The 25407-nt window shown below is 45.8% G+C and overlaps 1 protein-coding gene across 4 annotated transcripts in view; it reads left to right on the forward strand.

Annotated features, from left to right (window-relative positions):
• PPP2R5C (protein phosphatase 2 regulatory subunit B'gamma) overlaps window positions 1–25407 on the forward strand; it is a 191974-nt gene that overhangs the window by 89523 nt on the left and 77044 nt on the right. For all 4 annotated transcript variants that reach the window (XM_073349665.1, XM_073349666.1, XM_073349667.1 and 1 more), the window contains 2 exons: window positions 695–894; window positions 24952–25062. In XM_073349665.1, the coding sequence (XP_073205766.1) occupies window positions 695–894; window positions 24952–25062 (311 nt within the window). The remainder of the gene's footprint in view (window positions 1–694; window positions 895–24951; window positions 25063–25407) is intronic.

Consider the following 25407-nt stretch of genomic DNA (forward strand, 5'->3'; position numbering starts at 1 on the left):
TAAAACTTCAGAAATATACAATATTTCATAGAATCATAGAAGTGTAGGACTAGAAGGGACCTTAAGAGATCTTCTAGTCCAGTCCCTTACACTCAAGGCAGGACTGAGCATCATCTCTAGACCATTCCTGGCAGGTGTTTGTCTAACCTGCTCTTAAAAATCTCCAGTGATGGAGGTTGCACAACCTCCCTAGGCAGTTTATTCCAGTGCTTAACTACCCTGACAGTTAAGAAGTTTTTCCTAATGTCCAACGTAAACTGCAAAAGTTTAGTCAAATGCACAGACTAAAGATGCATCAAGCATGTTCAATCTGTGGAGTAGATGACTCTCAGTCAGATGAGCTCTGGAATTTTGTGTGTGGTAAAAATATTTAATCAAGTATGCATGTTTTTTTCTGCTCAGTCAACAGTTATGACAAATGCGAGCAAAACCACAGTGGCTTTGCCATTCATGCTTCCTATATCATAGGGTGTTACTGGAGAACAAGACTCCAGTGAGATTAAGAATTTTCATAATCTCTGTGTTTTGCAGGTTATTTGTTAAGATTTAGAATGCTTGCTGGTATTCTTCAACACTATTACAAAGTCTCTATATATTAAAAAAAAAAAAAAAAGAGAAAGTGGGAGGAGTGCAAAGTCCTTTACAATAACTAGTTTGTAGACCTGTTCATAACCAAAATATTTTCATTTTTCAGATGTTCCTCCTGCTGAGCAAGAAAAGCTTTTTATTCAAAAGTTGCGACAATGTTGTGTCCTTTTTGACTTTGTTTCTGATCCACTGAGTGACCTAAAGTGGAAGGAAGTAAAGCGAGCTGCTTTAAGTGAAATGGTAGAGTACATCACACATAATCGCAATGTGATCACAGAGCCCATTTACCCTGAAGTAGTGCATATGGTAAGTGATTTAGCAACTGGAAATATTTTGAAAGCCCTTTTTGTAGTTCAGAGTTAATTCTTTGCCTGTATGAATTTCTTTTAGTAAAGCTTACCTGATCTTTTTTGAAGCTTTCAATATTTTAGGTTTCGTGAAAAACATATCTCTGTAATCAGTTGTCTTTTTTTTAAAACTGACAGCTTTCAAAATCATATTGCCAGTGTTGTTGGAAATACTTGGTTCTGCCTCTAGTTATTCATTAAGTTGGAAATGGTCATGCAGAAGTAGAAGCATGTTGGAATTTCAGAAAACAAATTTGCTGTGGAACAGTTTAATTTCTTCAGTCTTGTGTTCGCAACCTACATATTGCACACACACAGACTATTTAAAAGAACATAAAGATTGCGAAATCAAACATTTGAAATTAAGAAATGCCAGAATTAAAGCTTCTTGCAACCTCAGTTCAATCCCTTGGTGTGTATGCATTATGAAGCAATCTTTAATTACATAATCACATACTAAGTCTATGAGAAAATTAATTCTGTACTAATAGCAGAAAGCCCATGCTGTTGTACAGGTGAAATTCATAGTCTTATGTAAAAAAGCCAAAAATAGCTGAGAACATAAACATTGGACAGTAAAAGACACCAGATCCCATTGATGACTGAACCTGGTGACATTCTGAACAAAGAGAGCTCTCAACCATGCTTGTAGCTGCTTCTATCGCTTCACATTGACTCAACAGATATTCTAGGCTTCACAGTAGTGTTTGAATAGCATGAAATGGATGAGGCATGGTGCAATGAGAATAACACAAGTACTGAATCCAGTATACACAAGTACTCATTCAGTGATCACCATCCATACTGTGCACTGACCAAGGCAGGCATCTTATGGAAAAAATTGTATATGATCATGTAATTAAAGACCTGTATCACTCCCCCTGGCTCCCTGTCCCAGGCTCCTTGTTGCAGTAAGCCCTCCCCTCCCATCTCTACCTTAAACCACCCTCCCCCCCCCAGTCCAGTTGTTTTTTCTTCCATGCTTTATGGGTGCCAGCAGAGAAGCAGCACTGAGAGCACAAAAGAGACAGTCTTCCTGCTTTCAGTTTTGGTACCTGGTACCTCAGCCCATAGTAGCCAAGAGCAGCAATTGTAGGGAAAGGTTTCTCACCCATGAAGTACTCTCAATATGGATGGAATTTTTGAAGAATTTAGGGGAAACTTGTTAGAAGTTGGCAGCTGAGCAGAGAGTTTTTTCGAAGTCTTCTAACTTGGCTAAATCTTGATGGATTTTCATAGGGACAGCAAAAGGCATAGCCATGAAAAAAGGTGACTGAACCCTGTTAAATTTCAAGGCCGCACTCGAAAGCATGTGGGCTTCTGCAGGGTTCAGTCTTATTACTATGCATATTATATGTGTATATAGGCTGTTGGTTTTTTTTAGTGAAGACATATAGGCTACTGTGCTTCAGTATGTTGATAACACTCAGTTTTATCTCCATCTCCACTAATCCCAGCAGGAGTGATTGAGCACCTGACCCAGTGTCTGGTGAAGATTGAGGCATAGATGAGAGCAAACTGGCTGAGATTCAGATCTGAAAAAACAGATACAGAATGAAGTGTGTCTTATTGGGAACACAATACCTGTGCTCTGTGATCTGGTTTGTTTGATGGTTGGCTTCCAGGTGAATTAAAAATGTTGGGTTTAACCTGTAAAATCCTAAATAGCCTGGGATCTGTTGGTTTGAGACACCATCTTGCTTCCTATACAATACTACCACAACTGCAATCAGCAAGAGCACTGGAACTGGTGCTCCCTAGCTATAAAAGAGGGAGTTGATGTCAGGGCATTCTGAGGCCCTCTTGTCTGAAATAACACAATTACGTTAACTTTCCAGTCATGCTACAAGGTCCATCTGTTTTTTCAGGCATTTGGTAAAGGTTGGGGTATGCTCTTATTTTGTGAAGATGGATGAGATACTGTGTTGCTATTTATGATTTGATCATGGCAGCGTTTTCTTAAGGAATTAAAATAAGGTCTATATGTGCTTTAAGTAATGGTAGAGCATCTAGAATTTTTGGATTGCTGTCTTTTATGCATTTAAATCAGTTAATCTTTTTTAAAGAGCACCCAGAGGGACTTATTTTCAGGAGAATCACAATGGCAGCTGTAATGGATTACTTTTACTTTTAAAATTTATCCTATCTTCCAACAGTGGCTGGTACCAGGGAAATGTATTGAGTGATCCATCCCCTGTCATCTGGTCCCAGGTCCTAGCAGCCAGAGGTTTGGGGACACCCAGAGCATGGGGTCCATTCCTGATCATCTTGGCTAATAGTCATTGGTGGACCTATCCTCCATGAACTAATCTAATTTTTTTTGAACCCAGTTATACTTTTGGCCTTCGCAACTTACCCTAGCAATGAGTTCCACAGGTTGACTGGGCATTGTGTGAAGTACTTCCTTATGTTTGTTTTAAACCTGCTACCTGTTAATTTCATTGGGTAAACCCTAGATCTTGGGTTATGTGAAGGGGTAAATAACACTTCCCTGTTCAGTTTCTCTCCTTCATTAATGATTTATAGACCTCTATCATATCCCCGTCTAGTCGTCTCTTTTCCAAGATGAACAGTCCCAGTCTTTTTAATTTTTCCTCATATGAAAGCTGTTCCATACCCTTAATCACATTTATTGCCCTTCTCTGTACCTTTTCCAATATTAATGTGTCTTTTTTGAAATGGGGATTAGCAAAACTGCATGCAATATCCAAAGTGCATGCATACCCTGGATTTATATATTGGCGTTATATTTTCTGTCATAAATGTCATGGTTTTACAGGGTGCCACAGGCGCTGTCAGTCTGCTACATGCTTTCCAAGTGATAGCATTGTTGTTTTCTTCATATGGTTTGTTGCTATCATTTGGATGGAAGAACATTTTTATTTATTTTTATTTTTTAAATGACTTGCAAAATCCATATGCTACAGCTCACAATACCCAAGGGTGGTGACTTGCCCATAAGACTGTTGTGACAGATAAGTAATTTACCCTGTTCTCATGTTAGCATCTCTAAAATGTGCATAAAATAATTCACCTGTTTGTGCTATTCAGTACAGGATACTGAGTCATGCTTATTTGAAAGATGCATCACTTATGGATGGTCAGTCATGTCTATATATTTATATGTAGCATTTTAGGAATTAAATACCTTAATCAAGACACTGCGTTTGACATCAATACATCCCACCCACCCACTCTGTTTATGCCTGTTCCTCACTGTGTCAAGCCTATATTTAGAGGGAGCAATTTTCAAAAACTGTTATGCAGTGGAAACAATGCTGACTGTTCATTTTTGACCCAAGAGTTCACTAGGGTCTTCTGAGATATAGACATGCATTTGCTGACCCAAAAAGTTTACAATCTAAATGTAGGCTTGACACAATGAGGGACAGGCATAAACAGAGTGGGTGGGTGGGTGGGATGGGTACTAGGAATTACCATAACAAGATTAGAATAGTGTCCGTCTGGACAGTATCCTGTTCCTATCAGTGGCCAGTAGCCACATGCTTCAGAGGAAGAATCAGAACAGAAAATTATGAAGTAACACACTTAGAGTTTGGTGTTGATCTGTCAGTTGGTGGTTGTCTTATGCACTTAATTCCCTTGGATCAGTTTTACATTTTTCCTTTTCAGTATTCTTTATATATCCCCTTTTTCTGGAAGATAGAAGCACCCAATTTACCTTCTCCTTACATTTATCTATTTACAGAAGTCTTTTCTGCTTCTAATCATTTTCCTCAGCTTCTGGCTTACAGTAGGATCACTTGACTACTCAGTAAGGCATGTAAACATTTTGGTGGTTCAGTTAAATTATATATTTTCATATGAAAGATGAGCTCCCTTTTCATAGATGATATGGAAGAAGTAATTTTTTTAAATGGATTTGAATATTAGCCTATTTTGCACCTACTGTTAGAGGAACAGTTCAAAAGAGAACTAAACAAGTTCATGGAGCATAGGTCCATCAATGGCTATTACCCAGGATGGACAGGATGGTGTCACTAGCCTCTGTTCACCAGAGGCTGGGAATGGGTGACAGGGAATGGATCACTTGATGATTACCTGTTCTGTTCATTCCCTCTGGGGCACCTGGCATTCGCCACTGTCAGAAGACAGGATACTGGGCTAGATGGACCTTTGGTCTGACCCAGTATGGCCGTTCTTATGTTCTTAGGATGTGCAGGAACCAGTTCACAGATGCTTCATATTGTCTTTACTTTCCTCCAGGCAAATATGCAAATGAGGATGGAAAGAGGGAACAGTTGTTCAAGTGATTGCTCACGTGATTGCTCCACAATAGGTGTGCATGCTCGCCGTGTGCATGCTCGCCACGTGCACTGGTGCCAGAAGTTTTTCCCCTAACAGTACCCGTAGAGGGGGAGTGGCGCCTGCCTGGCGCGGTATAAAGGGAGCTCCACGCTCCCCCCTACCCTCAGTTCCTTCTTGCCGCCAGTGAACGTGCGTTGGAACTGCTCTGCTCCGACTTTGCTGTAGCTCGTCCCCAGAACTGTTTCTTCATTCAGTGTTAGTACCTGTAGTTAGTTAGCTGTTTAGTTAGTCAGTGAGCCCGGGGTTTAAGTAATGGGGCTCTGGTAGGCGTTCTGTGCCAAGAAGTGACCCGCGTGCAGACTGTTGGCACTGTTTGGGAGAAACCCATATCAGCGAAAGGTGCAAGATTTGCAAGTCTTTTAAGCCTCAGATCAAAAGAGAAAGGGACATTAGGCTCCGAGCCATCCTGATGGAGTCAGTGCTGACCCCGAATCCAGCACGCAGCTCCGAACCGGTACCCGGCCCTGCGGCATTGGTACGCGGCAACCCTCCGGTGCCATCAACCAGTCATAGATTCATAGATATTTAGGTCAGAAGGGACCATTGTGATCATCTCGTCTGACCTCCTGCACAACACAGGCCACAAAATTTCACCCACCACTCCTGCAAAAAACCTCATACCTATATCTGTGGTATTGAAGTCCTCAAATCGTAGTTTAAAGACTTCAAGGAGCAGAGAATCCTCCTGCAAGTGACCCGTGCCCCATGCTATAGAGGAAGGCAAAAAACCTTCAGGGCCTCTTCCAATCTGCCCTGGAGGAAAATTCCTTCCCGACCCCAAATATGGCCATCAGCTAAACCCTGAGCATATGGGCAAGATTCATCAGCCAGATACCACAGAAAATTCTTTCCTGGGTAACTCAGATCCCACCCCATCTAACATCCCATCACAGACCATTAGGCCTATTTACCATGAATATTTAATTACCAAAACCATGTTATCCCATCATACCATCTCCTCCATAAACTTATCGAGTTTAATCTTAAAGCCAGATAGATCTTTTGCCCCCACTGCTTTCCTTGGAAGGCTATTCGAGAACTTCACTCCTCTGATGGTTAGAAACCTTTGTCTATTTCAAGTCTAAACTTCCTGGTGGCCAGTTTATATCCATTTGTTCTTGTGTCCACATTGGTACTGAGCTTAAATAATTCCTCTCCATCTCCAGTATTTATCCCTCTGATATATTTAGAGAGCAATGATATCTCCCCTCAACCTTCTTTTAGTTAGGCTAAACAAGCCAAGCTCCTTAAGTCTCCTTTCATAAGACAAGTTTTCCATTCCTCGGATCATCCTAGTAGCCCTTCTCTGTACCTGTTCCAGTTTGAATTCATCCTTCTGAAACATGGGAGACCAGAACTGCACACAGTATTCCAGGTGAGGGTCTCACCAGTGCCTTGTATAACGGTACTAAAACCTCCTTATCCCTACTGGAAATACCTCTCCTGATGCATCCCAAGACCGCGTTAGCTTTTTTTCACGGCGATATCACATTGGCGGCTCATAGTCATCCTGTGATCAACCAATACTCCAAGGTCCTTTTCCTCCTCCGTTACTTCTAATTGATGTGTCCCTAGCTTATAACTAAAATTCTTGTTATTAATCCCTAAATGCATGACCTTACACTTCTCACTATTAAATTTCATCCTATTACTATTACTCCAGTTTACAAGGTCCTTCAAATCCTCCTGTAGGATATCCCTGTCCTTCTCTAAATTGGCAATACCTCCCAGCTTTGTATCATCCGCAGACTTTATTAGCCCACGCCCACTTTTTGTGCCGAGGCCAGTAATAAAAGGATTAAATAAGATTGGTCCCAAAACCGATCCTTGAGGAACTCCACTGGTAACCTCCCTCCAGCCTGACAGTTCACCTTTCAGTAGGACCCATTGTAGTCTCCCCTTTAACCAATTCCTTATCCACCTTTCAATTTTCCTATTAATCCCCATTTTATCCAATTTAGCTAATAATTCCCCATGTGGCACGGTATCAAACGCCTTACTGAAATCTAGGTAAATTAGATCCACTGCGTTTCCTTTGTCTAAAAAACCTGTTACTTTCTCAAAGAAGGAGATCAGGTTGGTTTGGCACGATCTACCTTTTGTAAAACCATGTTGTATTTTGTCCCATTTACCATTGACTTCAATGTCCTTAACTTCCTTCTCCTTTGAAAATTTTTCCAAGACCTTGCATACTACAGCTGTCAAACTAACAGGCCTATAATTATCCGGATCACTTTTTTTCCCTTTCTTAAAAATAGGAACTATGTTAGCAATTCTCCAATCATACGGTACAACCCCTGAGTTTACAGATTCATTAAAAATTCTTGCTAATAGGCTTGCAATTTCATGTGCCAATTCCTTTAATATTCTTGGATGAAGATTATCTGGGCCCCCCGATTTAGTCCCATTAAGTTCTTTGAGTTTCACTTCTACCTCAAATATGGTAATATCTACCTCCATATCCTCATTCCCATTTGTCATGCTACCATTATCCCTAAGATCCTCTTCAGTTTTATTAAAGACTGAGGCAAAGTATTTGTTTAGATATTGGGCCATGCCTAGATTATCCTTGACCTCCACTCCATCCTCCATCCCACTTCTTTCTTTGTTTTCTTCTTATTTATATGACTATAGAACCTTTTACTATTGGCTTTAATTCCCTTTGCAAGGTCCAACTCTGCTTGACTTTTAGCCTGTCTCACTTTATCCCTACATGTTCTGACCTCAATAAGGTAGCTTTCCTTGCTGATCCCTCCCTTCTTCCACTCCCTGTATGCTTTCTGCTTTTTCTTAATCACCTCTCTCAGATGCTTGCTCATCCAGTTGGTCTACAACTCCTGCCTATGAATTTTTTCCCCTTTCTTGGGTTGCAGGCTTCCGATAGCTTCTGCAGCTTTGATTTAAAATAATCCCAGGTCTCCTCTGCCTTTAGATCCATATGTTCTTCAGTCCAATCCACTTCCCTAACTAATTTTCTTAATTTTTGAAAGTCAGCCCTTTTGAAATCAAAAACCCTAGTTGCAGATTTATTTTTTTAATCCTTCCGTTCAGTTTGAACTGAATTAGCGCATGATCACTTGAGTCAAGATTATCCCCTACAACCATTTCTTCTATGAGGTCCTCACTACTCACCAAAACCAATCTAAAATGGCATCCCCTCTAGTCGGTTCAGCAACTACTTGTTGAAGGAATCCATCAGCTATCGCATCTAGGAAAATTTGAGCCCTATTATTATTATTACTGCTCCCCATCCACGGGACATGTCAAGAGGGCGAGGAAGGCTCCTTTGCAGCGGCACCGAGGGAAGTCTGGGACAGAGGCTAGGTCCATGTCGGACAGTCCTCGATCCCCACTGGGCCCCAAGCCTCTGACTCATGTTGAGTGGAGTAGCCCGGCCCCTTCGGAAGAGGGATGTCCGGATGCAGTCCATGCCTGAAGCCCTCAGGTGGCCTGGGACGTTATGTCCATGCCGGTGCCCAGAGTGCCGCAGATGTCGGCCCTATGCTCCAGAGGCAAGCCACCGCTGGGATCTCCGCAGTTGCCTCTGGCCCGGTGCCAGTCTTGGTCGAGGGAATATTCCCGATGCCGTTCACTGCCCAGCAACCATTCGGGGCAGAGTCCATGTGGATCGCCCTCGACGCCGACCAGACTGTCTAGCTGGGTTCCGTCTGGCTGGGACTCTCGGCACCACTTGTCCTCAAGAAGTGAATATCGATGGAACCGTGGCATGTGTCGCCAACAGTCCTCGTTTCGAAGTGGGGTACCGCAGTCGGTCACGCCATGGTCGTCGACACCGTTGCTGCTTGGACTCCTGCTCCAAGTCTCCGCCAAGACATCACAGTCCCGTGCATTGATCGCCGGTGTCTCGCCGTTGCGGGTCCGCCCGTCGAGGCCATTCACGGAGCAGCTGTTACCGTCGGTACCAGCCCTCCACATCGAGATTGTGGTTCTGTGTCCAATGTAGATCCTGGCACCGCCGCTCCTCTTGGTCCAGAGAGCACAGCAGATCTTATGCCAGCCCGGCTTCCATTTGTAGCCATCCTTCGATGGGCCAGGCCAGCCAACCCGAACAGCTGGACCCACCGGTGCCACAGCAGCTGCAGTGGCACCGAGCGTCGTGGCCGGCACAGTGGTATCAGTGGGCACCATGGCCTCCGGCGCAGCCCCCAGTGGGAGCTCGCTCGGTGGCCAGAGCTTCGGAAGCACCATCTGCCTCCCTCTCCAGACTCCCGAGAAAGGCGTCGGTGGGACATACGTCCTCGGCACCGTGCCCAGAGTCTGACCAGGTGGTGGACCCTCCAGTGCCGGCCGATACCCAGAGCACCGCACTGGCCTCCTCACCCCCCCCCCCCCGGAGGTGGCGATTGCGGCCCCGCCCCTCTCTGCCCCGCAGGAGGACTTCAGGGCCCATCAAGAACTCTGAAAGAAGGTGACAGCAAACCTTCACCTCCAGGCAGAGGAGATGGAGGAGACCTCAGACTTCCTGTTTAACGTGCTGTGCGCGTCGGCACCGAGTAGGGTGGCCTTGCCTCTCCATGAAGGGGTGGCTAAGATTTCAAATGCCCTGTAACAAACACCGGCCTCATTGGCCCCCATCTCTAAGAAGGTGGAACGCAAGTACTTTGTACCCACTAAGGGGCATGAGTACTTGTATACCCACCCGGCGCCCAACTCCCTGGTGGTCGAGTTGGTCAACCACAGGGAACGGCAGGGTCAGTCAGCCCTGATCCCAAAGAACAAAGACACTCAGAGACTGGACTCTTTCGGAAGGAAAATGTATTAGTCTTTGAGCTTCCAGTTACGAGTGGCTAACCAGGCTCTCCTGGGCTGGTACGAATTCAATCTGTGGGGCTCCCTGCGCAAGTTTGAGGACTCCCTCCAAGAGTGCAATGATAAGGAGTTCAAGGCACTAGTGGAGGAAGGGGCAGCGGCTGCTAGGGCGTCCAAACAGGTAGCCTCGGATGCTGCGGACACGGCTGCACGATCAATGGCTCCTGCTCTCTGGGCTGTCCAGCAAGGCACAGTCTTCCATGCAGGATCTCCCATTTGACGAGAAAGCTCTGTTTGCTGCAGAATCAGATACAAGAATGCATGGCATGAAAGACTCCCACACGACCCTCCAGACTCTGGGCCTCTATGTCCCGGCTCCGGCAAAACCTAAGTTCAAGCCGCAGCAGACTCCCGCCCAGGCCACCCTCCTAAAGTAGGACGCCGCCCAGAAGAAGCAGCAGAACTATAAGAGATGCCCTGCCCCCCAGCCTGGGGGCAAGCAGGTGGGGAAAAGGCACTTTTGATGGGACGTTCAGGGGCACTCTGCCAGTCCTCATCAGGGATCCACCCCCAGTAAAGCTCCCGTTCTCCAATCAGTTGTGTGCTTTCCTCCTGGAATGGTCGCGGCTCACCTCAGACCGATGGGTCCTCAACTCAATCTCCCGGGGTTAAGTCCTCCAGTTTACTTCCTCCCCGCCCAACCACCCTCCGCCCCCGTCCCTCTTGAGGGACCCCTCGCACGAAGCTCTGCTTGAACAGGAGGTGGGGCGGCTCCTAGGTCTAGGAGCGATAGAGGCGGTACCCAAGGAGTTCATGGGCAAGGGGTATTACTCCCGTTATTTCCTTATCCCAAAGGCCTAAGGGGGGCTCAGGCTCATCCTGGACCTGTGAGTTCTGAACTAGTACGTGGTGAAACTCAAGTTCCACATGGTTTCCCTGGCTTCCATCATCCCCTCCCTGGATCCCGGGGTCTGGTACGCTGCCCTTGATCTACAGGGCACGTACTTCCACATCCACATATTCGAGGGGCACAGGTGCTTCCTCCATTTTTTGGTGGGACAGAATCACTACCAATTCACGGTCCTCCCGTTTGGTCTGTCCACTGCCCTCAGGGTGTATACAAAATGCATGTCAGTGGTAGCTGCCTACCTCAGACAGCAGGGGGTCCAGATATTTCCCTATCTGGACGATTGGCTTGTCAAGGGCACCTCCTGGTTGCAGGGGAGGGATCACGTGGCACTCCTCCTGTCCACGTGCACCGCCTTGGGCCTGTTGGTAAACAACACCAAGTCCACATTAGTCCCAGTCATAGAATCATAGAATATCAGGGTTGGAAGGGACCTCAGGAGGTCATCTAGTCCAACCCCCTGCTCAAAGCAGGACCAATCCCCAACTAAATCATCCCAGCCAGAGCTCTGTCAAGCCTGACCTTAAAAACCTCTAAGGAAGGAGATTCTACCACCTCCCTAGGTAACGCATTCCAGTGTTTCACCACCCTCCTAGTGAAAAAGTTTTTCCTAATATCCAACCTAAACCTCCCCCACTGCAACTTAAGACCATTACTCCTTGTCCTGTCCTCTTCTACCACTGAGAATAGTCTAGAACCATCCTCTTTGGAACCACCTCTCAGGTAGTTGAAAGCAGCTATCAAATCCCCCCTCATTCTTCTCTTCTGCAGACTAAACAATCCCAGTTCCCTCAGCCTCTCCTCATAAGTCATGTGTTCCAGTCCCCTAATAATTTTTGTTGCCCTTCGCTGGACTCTCTTCAATTTTTCCACATCCTTCTTGTGGTGTGGTGCCCAAAACTGGACACAGTCATAGAATCATAGAATCATAGAATATCAGGGTTGGAAGGGACCCCAGAAGGTCATCTAGTCCAACCCCCTGCTCAAAGCAGGACCAATTCCCAGTTAAATCATCCCAGCCAGGGCTTTGTCAAGCCTGACCTTAAAAACCTCTAAGGAAGGAGATTCTACCACCTCCCTAGGTAACGCATTCCAGTGTTTCACCACCCTCTTAGTGAAAAAGTTTTTCCTAATATCCAATCTAAACCTCCCCCACTGCAACTTGAGACCATTACTCCTCGTTCTGTCATCTGCTACCATTGAGAACAGTCTAGAGCCATCCTCTTTGGAACCCCCTTTCAGGTAGTTGAAAGCAGCTATCAAATCCCCCCTCATTCTTCTCTTCTGCAGGCTAAACAATCCCAGCTCCCTCAGCCTCTCCTCATAACTCATGTGTTCCAGTCCCCTAATCATTTTTGTTGCCCTCCAGTACTCCAGATGAGGCCTCACCAATGTCGAATAGAGGGGAACGATCATGTCCCTCGATCTGCTGGCTATGCCCCTACTTATACATCCCAAAATGCCATTGGCCTTCTTGGCAACAAGGGCACACTGCTGACTCATATCCAGCTTCTTGTCCACTGTCACCCCTACGTCCTTTTCCGCAGAACTGCTGCCTAGCCATTCGGTCCCTAGTCTGTAGCGATGCATTGGGTTCTTCCATCCTAAGTGCAGGACCCTGCACTTATCCTTGTTGAACCTCATCAGATTTCTTTTGCCCCAATCCTCCAATTTGTCTAGGTCCCTCTGTATCCTATCCCTGCCCTCCAGCGTATCTACCACCCCTCCTAGTTTAGTATCATCCACAAATTTGCTGAGAGTGCAATCCACACCATCCTCCAGATCATTTATGAAGATATGGAACAAAACCGGCCCCAGGACCGACCCTTGGGCACTCCACTTGATACCGGCTGCCAACTAGACATGGAGCCATTGATCACTACCCGTTGAGCCCGACAATCTAGCCAACTTTCTACCCACCTTATAGTGCATTCATCCAGCCCATACTTCTTTAACTTGCTGGAAAGAATCCTCTGCCCTCTGCCACGAAGCCCTCAGACTGTTGGACTTCTGTATAGCCCCCGACATCCACCTGAAGGCCTTCCACCTACTGGGCGCCTGGAATGAGAGGGTGGATCTCTTGAGCAGGGACTTTTCCTCGCAACACGAGTGGTCCCTCCACCAAGAAGTGGCCTACCGGGTCATCCGAAGGTGGGGAACTCCCCAGGTGGACCTATTCACAACTCGGCAGAACCGGCAATGTCCCCAATTCTGCTCCCGGGGGCCTGGGGAGGGGCGCTATCTCCGATGTCTTTCTCCTGTCCTGGTCAGGCTGGCTTCTCTACGCCTTTCCCCTGTTCCCTCTAATCAGCAGGGTCCTGGAGAAGATAAAGATGGACAAGGCCCGGGTCCTCCTGATTGCCCCGGTATGGCCCAGGCAGCATTGTTACGGGATTCTCATGGGCCTGGCAGTTGCTCTACCATGGCCATTGCCGCTCCGCCCGGACCTGCTCTCTCAGGAGCAGGGCCGCCTCCTCCATCCCAACCTAGCGGCTCTTCACCTCACGGCGTGGCTGCCCAGTGGTTAGGTGGAGAGGAAAGGACGTGCTCAGAACAGGTTCAGTGCGTCCTTCTCAAAAGTAGACGGCCCTCCACTTGCCGTGCTTATTTGGCAAAGTGGTCCCAGTGTTCCAGGTGGGCGGCGGACCAGGGTGTCTCCCCAGTGGCCATCCTGATCCAGCTTATCCTTGATTACCTCCTCCACCTGAGGGCCCAGGGCCTGGCGCCCTCGTCAGTCAAGGTGCATGTGGCAGCCATATCAGTCTTTCATCCACCGGTGCAAGGGCACACGGTATTTTCCCATGCTATGACTGGACAGTTCCTTAGGGGTTTGGACAGTGTTTTTTCATATTCTAGGAACCAACCCCCCCGGTCCCGGTGGGACCTAAACCTGGTGTTGGCTCGTCTCACAGGGTCCCCGTTTGAACCACTGGCCACATGCTCTCATGGAAGGCGGTTGCAATCACGTCTGTCAGGCAAGTCTCAGAGCTCAGGGCCGTGATCTCTGAACCACCGTACACTGTCTCTATAAGAACAAGGTCCAGCTCCACCCACACCCTGCGTTCCTTCCGAAGGTGGTCTACGCCTACCACATGGGTTAGGAGGTTTTTCTACTGGTCCTCTGCCCCAAGGCTCGCGTGTCCAGTGAGGAGTACTGTCTCCACACGCCCAATGTGTGGCAGGCTCTGGCTTTCTACCTCAAGCGGACCAAGCTGTTCAGAAAGTCCTTGCACCTGTTCGTCGCCTCTGCTGAGCGCGCGAGGGGCCAGCCGATTTCCACTCAGTGGCTTTCCAGTTGGATCTCTTCATGCATCCGTTCCTGTTATGAGCTGGTGGGTGTCCCCCTACCACCCATTGTGAGGGCACAGTTGACTTGGGTGCAGGCCTCGTCGGCTGCCTTCATGGCCCGAGTCCCCATCCAGGACATTTTGTAGGTCTGCCATGTGGTCTTCGGTTCACACATTCACCTCGTACTATGCGATCATTCCCCAAACCAGGGATGACGCCAGGTTCAGCAAGGCTGTTCTCCGTTCTGGGAACTTGTGAACTCCTACCCATCTCTAACAGATATAACTCGGAATCACCCATTGTGGAATAGACATGAGCAATCACTCGAAGAAGAAAAGACAGTTACCTTTTCCGTAACTGGTGTTCTTTGAGATGTGTTCTCATGTCTATTCCACATCCTGCCCTCCTTCCCCTCATACCATGCCAGACAGGTGCCACTCCAGGGGTCGCGGGGGGCGCTCCCCCACTACGGGTACTGCTAGGGGAAAAACTTCCGGCAGCAGTGCCCGTGGCGAGCACACACACCTATTGTGGAATAGACATGAGCAACACATCTCGAAGAATGGAAATGGTAACTCTCTTTTTTTGGGCAGTGGGAGGCAATGGGGGGTTGATTTTTTGTTTTTTGGAGGGTTTTTAGTTTGGTATTTCTTTGTGTTGCATGTATCCCCTTTCTTTGACTGACAGATGAAAGAGCTTCAAGGCAGTAACCTATCATCTTGTATGCCTAAATCACCAGTCAGACCTATAGCACAATATAAGTAAATTATAGCTCATGATCAAAGGCACCTATACTGATTTTTCAAGAATTCAGGCACAGTATTTTAAAAAAAAAAGTGAAACATTTCAAGGTTACAAAGGGTTAATTCTAGAGCTGTCAAGCGATTAAAAGAATTGTGATTAATCACATGACTAATTGCACTGTTAAACAATAGAATAAATTTTGTTTAAATATTTTTTGGATGTTTTCTACATTTTCAACTATATTGATTTCAGTTACAACACAGAATAGAAAGTGTACAGTGCTCACTTTATATTTATTTTTATTACAAATATTTGTGCTGTAAAAACCAAAAGAAATAGTATTTTTCAGTTCACCTCATACAAGTACTGTAATGCAGTCTGTATCATGAAAGTTGAACTTACAAATACAGAATTACGTATAAAAAAAACTGCATTCAAAAATAAAACAATGTAAAACTTTAGAGCCTATGAGTCCAGTCAGTCCTACTTTTTGTTCAGCCAGGTTTCAGAGTAACAGCCATGTTAGTCTGTATTCGCAAAAAGAAAAGGAGTACTTGTGGCACCTTAGAGACTAACCAATTTATTTGAGCATAAGCTTTCGTGAGCTACAGCTCACTTCATCGGATGCATACTGTGGAAAGTGTAGAAGATCTTTTATACACACAAAGCATGAAAAAATACCTCCCCCCACCCCACTCTCCTGCTGGCAATAGCTTATCTAAAGTGATCACTCTCCTTACAAAGGCTGACAAAGGAGGTGCTGTTGTCATCATGAATAGGTTGGAATATGAACAAGAGGCTGCTCGGCAGCTCTCCAACACCACTTTCTACAAGCCATTACCCTCTGATCCCACTGAGAGTTACCAAAAGAAACTAGAGCATTTGCTCAAGAAACTCCCTGAAAAAGCACAAGATCAAATCCGCACAGACACACCACTGGAACCTCGACCTGGGATATTCTATCTACTACCCAAGATCCATAAACCTGGAAATCCTGGGCGCCCCATTATCTCAGGCATTGGCACCCTGACAGCAGGATTGTCTGGCTATGTAGACTCCCTCCTCAGGCCCTACGCTACCAGCACTCCCAGCTACCTTCGAGACACCACTGACTTCCTGAGGAAACTACAATCCATCAGTGATCTTCCTGATAACACCATCCTGGCCACTATGGGTGTAGAAGCCCTCTACACCAACATTCCACACAAAGATGGACTACAAGCCGTCAAGAACACTGTCCCCGATAATGTCACGGCTAACCTGGTGGCTGAACTTTGTGACTTTGTCCTTACCCATAACTATTTTACATTTGGGGACAATGTATACCTTCAGATCAGCGGCACTGCTATGGGTACCCGCATGGCCCCACAGTATGCCAACATTTTTATGGCTGACTTAGAACAATGCTTCCTCAGCTCTCATCCCCTAATGCCCCTACTCTATTTGCGCTATATTGATGACATCTTCATCATCTGGACCCATGGAAAAGAAGCCCTTGAGGAATTCCACCATGATTTCAACAATTTCCATCCCACCATCAACCTCAGCCTGGTCCAGTCCACAGAAGAGATCCACTTCCTGGAAACTACAGTGCTAATAAACGATGGTCACATAAACACCACCCTATACCGGAAACCTACTGACCGCTATTCCTACCTACATGCCTCCAGCTTTCAGCCTGACCACACCACACGATCCATCGTCTACAGCCAAGCTCTGCGATACAACCTCATTTGCTCCAACCCCTCAGACAGAGACAAACACCTACAAGATCTCTATCAAGCATTCTTACAACTACAGTACCCACCTGCGGAAGTGAAGAAACAGATTGATAGAGCCAGAAGAGTTCCCAGAAGTCTCCTACTACAAGACAGGCCTAACAAATAAAATAACAGAACACCACTAGCCGTCACCTTGAGCCCTCAACTAAAACCCCTCCAACGCATTATTAAGGATCTACAACCTATCCTGAAGGATGACCCAACACTCTCACAAATCCTGGGAGACAGGCCAGTCTTTGCCTACAGACAGCCCCCCAACCTGAAGCGAATACTCACCAGCAACCACATACCACACAACAGAACCACTAACCCAGGAACCTATCCTTGCAACAAAGCCCGTTGCCAACTGTGCCCACATATCTATTCAGGGGACACCATCACAGGGCCTAATAACATCAGCCACGCTATCAGAGGCTCGTTCACCTGCACATCCACCAATGTGATATATGCCATCATGTGCCAGCAATGCCCCTCTGCCATGTACATTGGTCAAACTGGACAGTGTCTACGTAAAAGAATAAATGGACACAAATCAGATGTCAAGAATTATAACATTCATAAACCAGTCGGAGAACACTTCAATCTCTCTGGTCACGCGATTACAGACATGAAAGTTGCAATTCTTCAACAAAAAAACTTCAAATCCAGACTCCAGCGAGAAACTGTTGAATTGGAATTCATTTGCAAATTGGATACAATTAACTTAGGCTTGAATAGAGACTGGGAGTGGCTAAGTCATTATGCAAGGTAACCTATTTCCCCTTGTTTTTTCCTAACCCCCCCACCCCCCCGACGTTCTTGTTAAACCCTGGATTTGTGCTGGAAATGGCCCACCTTGATTATCGTACACATTGTAAGGAGAGTGGTCACTTTAGATAAGCTATTGCCAGCAGGAAAGTGGGGTGGGGAAAGGTATTTTTTCATGCTTTGTGTGTATAAAAGATCTTCTATACTTTCCACAGTATGCATCCGTGGAAGTGAGCTGTAGCTCACGAAAGCTTATGCTCAAATAAATTGGTTAGTCTCTAAGGTGCCACAAGTACTCCTTTTCTTTTTGTTCAGCTAGTCACTCAGACAAACAAGTTTGTTTACATTTGCAGGTGATAATGCTGCCCGTTTCTTGTTTACAGTGTCACCTGAAAGTGAGAACAGATGTTCACATGGAACTGTTTTAGCTGGTATTGCAAGATATTTACATGCCAGATGCGCTAAAGATTCATATGTCCCTTCATCTTCAACCACCATTCCAGAAGACATGCTTCCATGGTGATGACGGGTTCTTCTTGATAATGATCCAAAGCAGTGCAGACTGATGCATGTTCACTTTCATCATTTGAGTTAGATGCCACCAACAGAAGGTTAATTTTCTTTTTTGATGGTTCGGGTTCTCTAGTTTCCGCATCAGTGTGTTGCTCTTTTAAAACTTCAGAAAGCATGCTCCACACCTCATCTCTCTCAGATTTTGGAAGGCACTTCAAATTCTTAATCCTTGGGTCAAGTGGCTGTAGCTATCTTTAGAAATCTCACATTCCTTGCTTTTTGTCAAATCTGCAGTGAAAGTGTTCTTAAAATGAACATGTGCTGGGTCTTCATCCGAAACTGCTATAATATGAAATATATGGCAGAATGCAGGTAAAACAGAGCAGGAGACATACTATTTCTTCCTCAAGAAGTTCAGTCAAAATTTAATAGCGCATTATTTTTTTAACTAGCATCATCCGCATGGAAGCATGTCCTCTGGGATGGTGGCCGAAGCATGAAGGGGCTTATGAATGTTTAGCATATCTGGCACGTAAATATCTTGAAATGCCGGCTACAACAGTGCCATGCGAACTCCTGTTCTCGCTTTCAGATGACATTGTAAATAAGAAGCTGGCAGCATTATCTCCTGTAAATGTAAAGAAATTTGATTGTCTTAGCGATTGGCTGAATAAAAAGTAGGGTTGAGTCAACTTGTAGGCTCCAAAGTTTTACATTGTTTTTGAGTGCAATTATGTAACAAATTAAAGCTACATTTGTAAATTGCACTTTCACAATAGAGAGATTGTAATATGGTACTTGTATGAGGTGAATTGAAAAATACTGTTTCTTTTGTTTATCATTTTTACAGTGCAAATATTTGTATTAAAAATAATAAAGTGAGCAATGTACACTTTTTATTGTGTTGTAATGGAAATCAATATATTGGAAAATGTAGAAAAACATCCCAAAATAGATAAATTTCAGTGGGTAATCTATTGTTTAACAGTGCACTTAAAACTGTGATTGTGATTAATTTTTTAATAGAGATTAATTTTTTGATTTAATCACGTGAGGTTAATTGCAATTAATCGACAGCCCTAGATAATTCCTTCATGCGGCAGAGATGTAAGAAGATAAGAATAATTCTAATGTTAATGAACATGTAGATATTTCCACTAAAAATGTTGTGTCCTCTTTTAAATAGAATATATAGAAATTGGATTAGTTGCTTTACAGCTAGATGGCTTTATTAGTAGCCAAAAGAGTTTAACTGCTGCTGGCATCATATACATGGATACGCATGACTAACTTTAATCTCCAATATATGTGGTGAAGGGGAACCTCCACTGTGTGGGTGGGCGGTTCCGCATCTTCTGTTTAAGCTACTAGGGCTATGTCTACATTTACAGCCAGACTACAGACACTGCATGCCTAGCTAGCATGGATATAAATAGCAGTGTATAAACGGTGAGATATGTCTTAGGCGAGTAGAGTACCTTATATGTCTGAACCCCCAGGGCTTGAACCCTACAAGACTGTCTGTGTGCCCAAGCAGTGCCTCTCGCATCTGCACTGCTATTTTTAGCAGTGCAATGTCCTGCTCCCTCCCCCCTGCCAGAACTGCCAGCACTTCTCCCCACTGCTTCCCCTTTGCCAGAGTCTTTCCCTCTGGTAGGGAAAGGCTTCAGCGTACAGGAGGCTGTGGGACACTGCACTGCTAAAAAATAGCAGAGTAGATGTGGGAGGCACTTTTTGGACATGTAGAGAGCTGGGTAGGGTATATACTCTGGGAGTTCAGGCAGATAGGGCACTCTGCTCTACTCAGCTGTGTCTCCCCACTGCTGTTTATGCCCGAGCTAGCTGGGCATGCAGTGTCTGTATTCTTGCCTCCAATACAGGTGGCGTTGGATGCTGCTGATGCTGCTTCCTGTATCATGGCTTCCGCTATCTCCATGTGGTGAGTCTCTTGGCTGCTTCTTTCTGGGTTGTCCACCGACGCCCAGAAGTTATTGCGGGACTTGCCCTTCGACGGCGGGGCCCTATTTGCAGAACAAACAGACAGCAAGTTGCGTGGCCTCAAGGACTCCTGCACCACCTTGAAAACCCTGGTTCTCTACGTCTCAGCTCCGGCGCGTAAGCAGTTCAAACCACAGCAGTCTTAGGGTCAGGGGAGCCTGCCTCGGCAGGACGAGCCCCATAAACAAGCCAAGGGTTACACGCGCCGCCCGAGCCATCCCCCTCAGCCCAGTTGGGCTCGACCCACAATAAGCAGGGGGCCAAACAGTTGTTTTGAGGGTGCGCCCGAGGGCGACCTACCAGACTATTCACTGGATCAATCTTTCCCAGTGTTGTTCAACCGCCTTTCCCCTTTCCTCCTGGCGTGGACCGCTGGGTCTTCAGCACAGTGGAACGGGGTTATACCCTCCAGTTCCTTTCTACCCCCCCTTCCCACCTGCCTTCCCCATCCCTCTTCAGGGACCCCTCTCAGAAGAGTCTCCTCGTGCATGAGGTAATGGGGTTATTACAGCTGGGTGCGGTGGAAGAAGTTCCTCTTGAGTACAGGAAAAAGTGGTTCCATTCCTGATACTTTTTAATCCGAAAGGCCAAAGGCGCTCTAGGACCCATCCTGGATCTGCAAGACCTCAACAGGTACCTACAGAAGCTAAAGTTCCGCATGGCCTCTCTGGCTTCTATTATCCCCTCCCTAGATTCGGAAGACTGGTATGCCGCCCTCGACTTGAAGGACACATACTTCCATATAGTGATCTTTCGAGGACACAGTCCTCCGGTTTATGGTGGGGCCCCACCACTACCAGTTTAGTTTTCGGCCTGGCGACGCCACCGAGGGTGTTTACTAAGTGCATGTCAGTGGTGGCGCCTTACCTCAGGTGCCGGCTTATCCAGATCTACCCATCGTCGACGACTGGCTCGTTAAGGGCTGCTCCAGGCCTCAAGTCCGAAGGGATGTCGCGGTGTTTCAAGCCACGTGCCGCTCTGTGGGCCTACTGGTGAATGACAAAATGTCGACATTAGTGCCAGTGCAGGGGATAGCGTTAATCAGATCATTCCTTGACTCTGCCTGCGCCAGAGCGTTCCTGCTGCTGGAAAGGTTCCATGCATCGACGAACCTCATTGCAGAAGTCTCCACATTCCCTTTGACTACAGCCAGGGTCTGTCTGTCTGCCTGCTGGGTCACATGGCAGTGTGCACTTCTGTGGTCCTCTGTGCCAGGCTCCAGATGCGGCCCCTGCAACAATGACTGGTGACGATCTATTCCCAGTCCTGAGACCCCCTGGAAAAGATCGTTACCATTCCCCAGGCGATACTTACTGGACCGACTGCGGGACAGTCCTGAAAGGGGTTCCATTCGACCAACCTCCTCACTCCATTGAGTTGGTGTCGGATGCCTCTGATCTTGGCTGGGGGGCACATCTCGGCAACCTCCAGACACAGGGGAGGTGGTCTCTGGAGGAAGTGCAGTTACACATAAACGTCAAAGAGCTCCGAGCAGTCCAGCTGGCGTGCAGAGTCTTCTTGGCCCACCTGTTGGGCAAGGTGGTACGAGTCCTGACGGACAACACAGCCTCGATGTTCTACATCAACAGGCAAGGGGGATTACTCTTGTTGGCACTCTGAGACTTCTCCATCAGCCACAAAATGCATCTGGAAGCTTGTCACCTTCCTGGGCATCAGGAATAAGCTGGCAGACCAGCTCAGCAGAGACTTCTCTTCTCACCATGAGTGGTCGCTGCATACAGAGGTAGCCTGCATGATCTTCCAAAGGTGGGGCACTCCCCAGGTGGACCTGTTCGCTACCAGACAGAACAGGAAGTGCCACTGGTTTTGTTCTTGACAGGGTCTGAACAAAAAGACTCCCTCTCTGATGCTTTCCTCCTGTCATGGTCAGGGAGCCTGATGTACTCATTCCCTCCAATTCCACTCATCAGCAGGGCCCTGGAAAAGATCAAGAGAGACCAGGCATAGGTTTTTATGATTGCTCTGTCGTGGACTCACCAGCATTGGTTCGGCACGCTCATGAGCCTGTCAACGGCTCCTCCTTGGCCCCTGCCCAACCAACTGGACCTGCTGTCGCTGGACTACGGTCGGCTCTTACACCCCAACCTCGGGTCCCTCTGCCATTTGGTATGGATGCTGCGTGGCTGAACCCAGAAGAGTGGACTTGTTCAAAGAAGTCCAACAGGTCCTCCTGAAAAGTAGGAAGCCCTCAACTAGACTGACTTACCCTGGCCAAGTGCACAAGGTTTTCCCACTGGGTGTCTGAATGGGGCATCTCTCCATCGCGTTCCTCCATACAGGCTGTCCTGGACTATCTGTTCCATTTAAGGAACCAGAGTCTAGCACACTCTTCCATTAGAATGCATCTCGCGGCCATCTCCACTTTTCACCCACCGATCCAAGGACAGACTGTGTTCTCATGACTTGATGGTCAGATTCTTGAGAGGGCTGGAGAGACTCTTCCTGCAGGTACGGGCTCCTGTTCCACAGTGTGATCTTAACTTGGTCCTCCACCCTTTGAACTGCTGGGGTCCTGCTCCCTTTCCCATCTGTCAAGGAAGGTTGTATTCCTGGTGGCGGTGACATCAGCAAGACGGGTCTCAGAAATTAAGGCCTTGACCTCAGAAACGCCATACACGGTCTTCTACAAAGATAAGGTTCAGTTGCAGCCCCGCCTGGCCTTCCTGTCAAAGGTGGTCTCCATCTTCTATATGAACCAGGACATCTTCCTCCCAGTGTTTTGTCCCAAACTGCACAAGATCAGTGAAGAGAGGTGTCTTCATGCCCTGGATGTCTGGAGGGCTTTGGCTTTTTACTTAGAACATACCAAGCCTTTCCGTAAATTGACTTGCCTCTTCATCGCTACAGCGGATAGGATGAAGCGTCATCTGGTGTCCTCACACAGGATTTCCAATTGGATTACCTCGTGCATAATGACCAGTTATGACCTGGCAGGGGTTCCACCACCACTGATTGTCAGAGCCCACTCGATGAGAGCTCAGGTGTTTTCAGCGGCCTTCTGTCACACAACCCTATCCAGGATATCTGTAGAGCCACAACATGGTCCTCTGTCCACACGTTTATGGCTCATTATGCCATCACACAGCAGGCCAGGGACAACGCTGGACTCGGCATAGCTGTGTAGCAATCTATACGTCAGTGAACTCATTCCCACCTCCAGGGATACTGCTTTGGAGTCACCTAATATGGAAAGGACATGAGCAAGCACTCAAAGACAGTTAAAAAAGACAGCTACCTTTTCCGTAACTGGTGTTCTTTGAGATGTGTTGCTTATGTCCATTCCAGGACCTGCCCTCCTTCCCCACTGTTGGCATTTCCGGCAAGAAGGAACTGAGGGTGGCGGGAGCCGGCAGTGCCCCTTATACTGAGCACCTTAGGGGGCGCCAGAGCTGGTGCCCTACGGATACTGCTGAGGGAAAAACTTGCGGCACTGGTGCATGTGGCTAGAGCACACGCCTAATATGGAATGGGCATGAGCAACACATCTAGAAGAACACCAGTTACAGAAAAGGTAACTGTCTCTTTTGATAAAATCAAACAGATGCGGCCTTGCTGAAATCAAGGAAATGGAAACAGAAACAGAGCCAAGAAAGCCACACAGCCCATCTGCCTCGAGTAGGTTGGACCAGTCACAAACCAAAACCTTGGATGTTTTGAAACATGTATAGAATACTATCTGTAAAGCAAACCCATGCCATTCTTGGCTAACACAGATTAGCAGAGACCACTAGCTCCCCATAACAAGAGAAATAATCCATTTAATCGAGAAGGCAGTCTATGAGCCACCTGAAAAATTAGTTTGACAACTTTTGAAGAAACAGACTAGATGTCAGCAGTCTTGCCAATTTCCTTAATTTTTCCAACTTTTTCTGAGCAAGTTCAGTTGAGAATGTGGTGGCAGCCAAACTGAAACAGCATGTGACCTCTTTCTGATGTGTCCTTCACAGTCAGACTTTAAATCAGTCTGGACACAGCCTTTCTGGTGCTACTGGCTGTATCTTGACAGTTATAACTTCAAATGATTACCATGTAACATGTTGGGTCCACACTAAAACCTGGGCTGATCACATTTGAGATGGAGGAGTCCTTTTTCCTTTTCTTTCTTATGTGGAAGGAATGAACTGATTGTGCAGTTTCCACAAGTTAACGCATTAATTTTTGGTGAGTGTATGATGTCTCTCCATTGTAAATTGGCATTTACTCGCTACAGAAACTTAAGTAAACGCTGCTACTTTGTATTCCATTAATTGTACAATGAGTTTGAGTTAAAATTCTTACTAATCTAGCTGGGGGAGCAGGTAAAATTTTAGGTTAGAATATGCAAGACCAATTCAGAATCTCATGTCTTTCTAATCTTTTGAAAATTGTTCAGGGCAAGAATATTTTTTTAGAATATTTGCCAGTGATTGATAGTAAACAGGAAGGTGACAGAATGTAACTAATTGTGAGAAATGGATATTTGAATTTATAGATATGTAAACGTTTTAATCATAGTATGGTAGTTTTCTGTCATAACAAGTGGGGACATTTTTCTTGGAACAGGGCATATATGATTGAACATTTATTTAGTCTCCATTGTTCTGGCTTCTAATTTTATAGTTCTTTGTAAACGCTTTCTCTGTAAAACGTTCTCTAACATCATTAGCTCTCAAATATATCAGTGGTAACAGAATTCTCTCTGCATGTTTAGACTTGAAATACGACTTGAAAATGTTCTGTGAGCTATAATCTACAGAGAAGTTTTAATTGAATAGCTAATCATTTTTGTTAAGCATTTGTTGTATTAAATACCAGTTTTTAAATGATAAATGTTTGTGATATTAGTTAAAATACTTGTTTTATAAAGAATCCTCATCTCAGTAAGCATCTTTAAATAATTCCATTGTTTTAGAGTTCTTAAAGATGCATGTGATTTTAGTTTGCAGTTAACATGTTTCGAACATTACCACCATCTTCTAATCCAACGGGGGCAGAATTTGATCCAGAGGAAGATGAACCAACTCTAGAAGCTGCCTGGCCTCACCTACAGGTAATTAGCAATCTCCTTGCTTTATTTGACTAAATAGTAACTAAATTATTGCAAAATAGTATTACACAGTGTGTCTTCCTACTGTGTGTTAAACGCACTAGTGTAAATTCTCTTTTGCAGTCAAAAATACATTTAGTTAATTTTAAGAGCTGGACAGTCTTTGAAATTACATTGTGTAATTTGAAATTATTAGTTTTAATCTTTCAAAAGATGTTAATACGTAAACAACTGAAAAGAAAATTACATTGAAAATCAATCTTTGTGGTTTTAGAGGTCAAAAGTGTGTTGCTTGTTTCAGTACAAACATATGATTTTAAATTAAATAATAAAGATTAAAGTGAGCCT

The sequence above is a fragment of the Lepidochelys kempii genome, chromosome 6 (genome assembly GCF_965140265.1).
Source record: "Lepidochelys kempii isolate rLepKem1 chromosome 6, rLepKem1.hap2, whole genome shotgun sequence".
Lineage (NCBI taxonomy): Eukaryota > Metazoa > Chordata > Testudines > Cheloniidae > Lepidochelys > Lepidochelys kempii.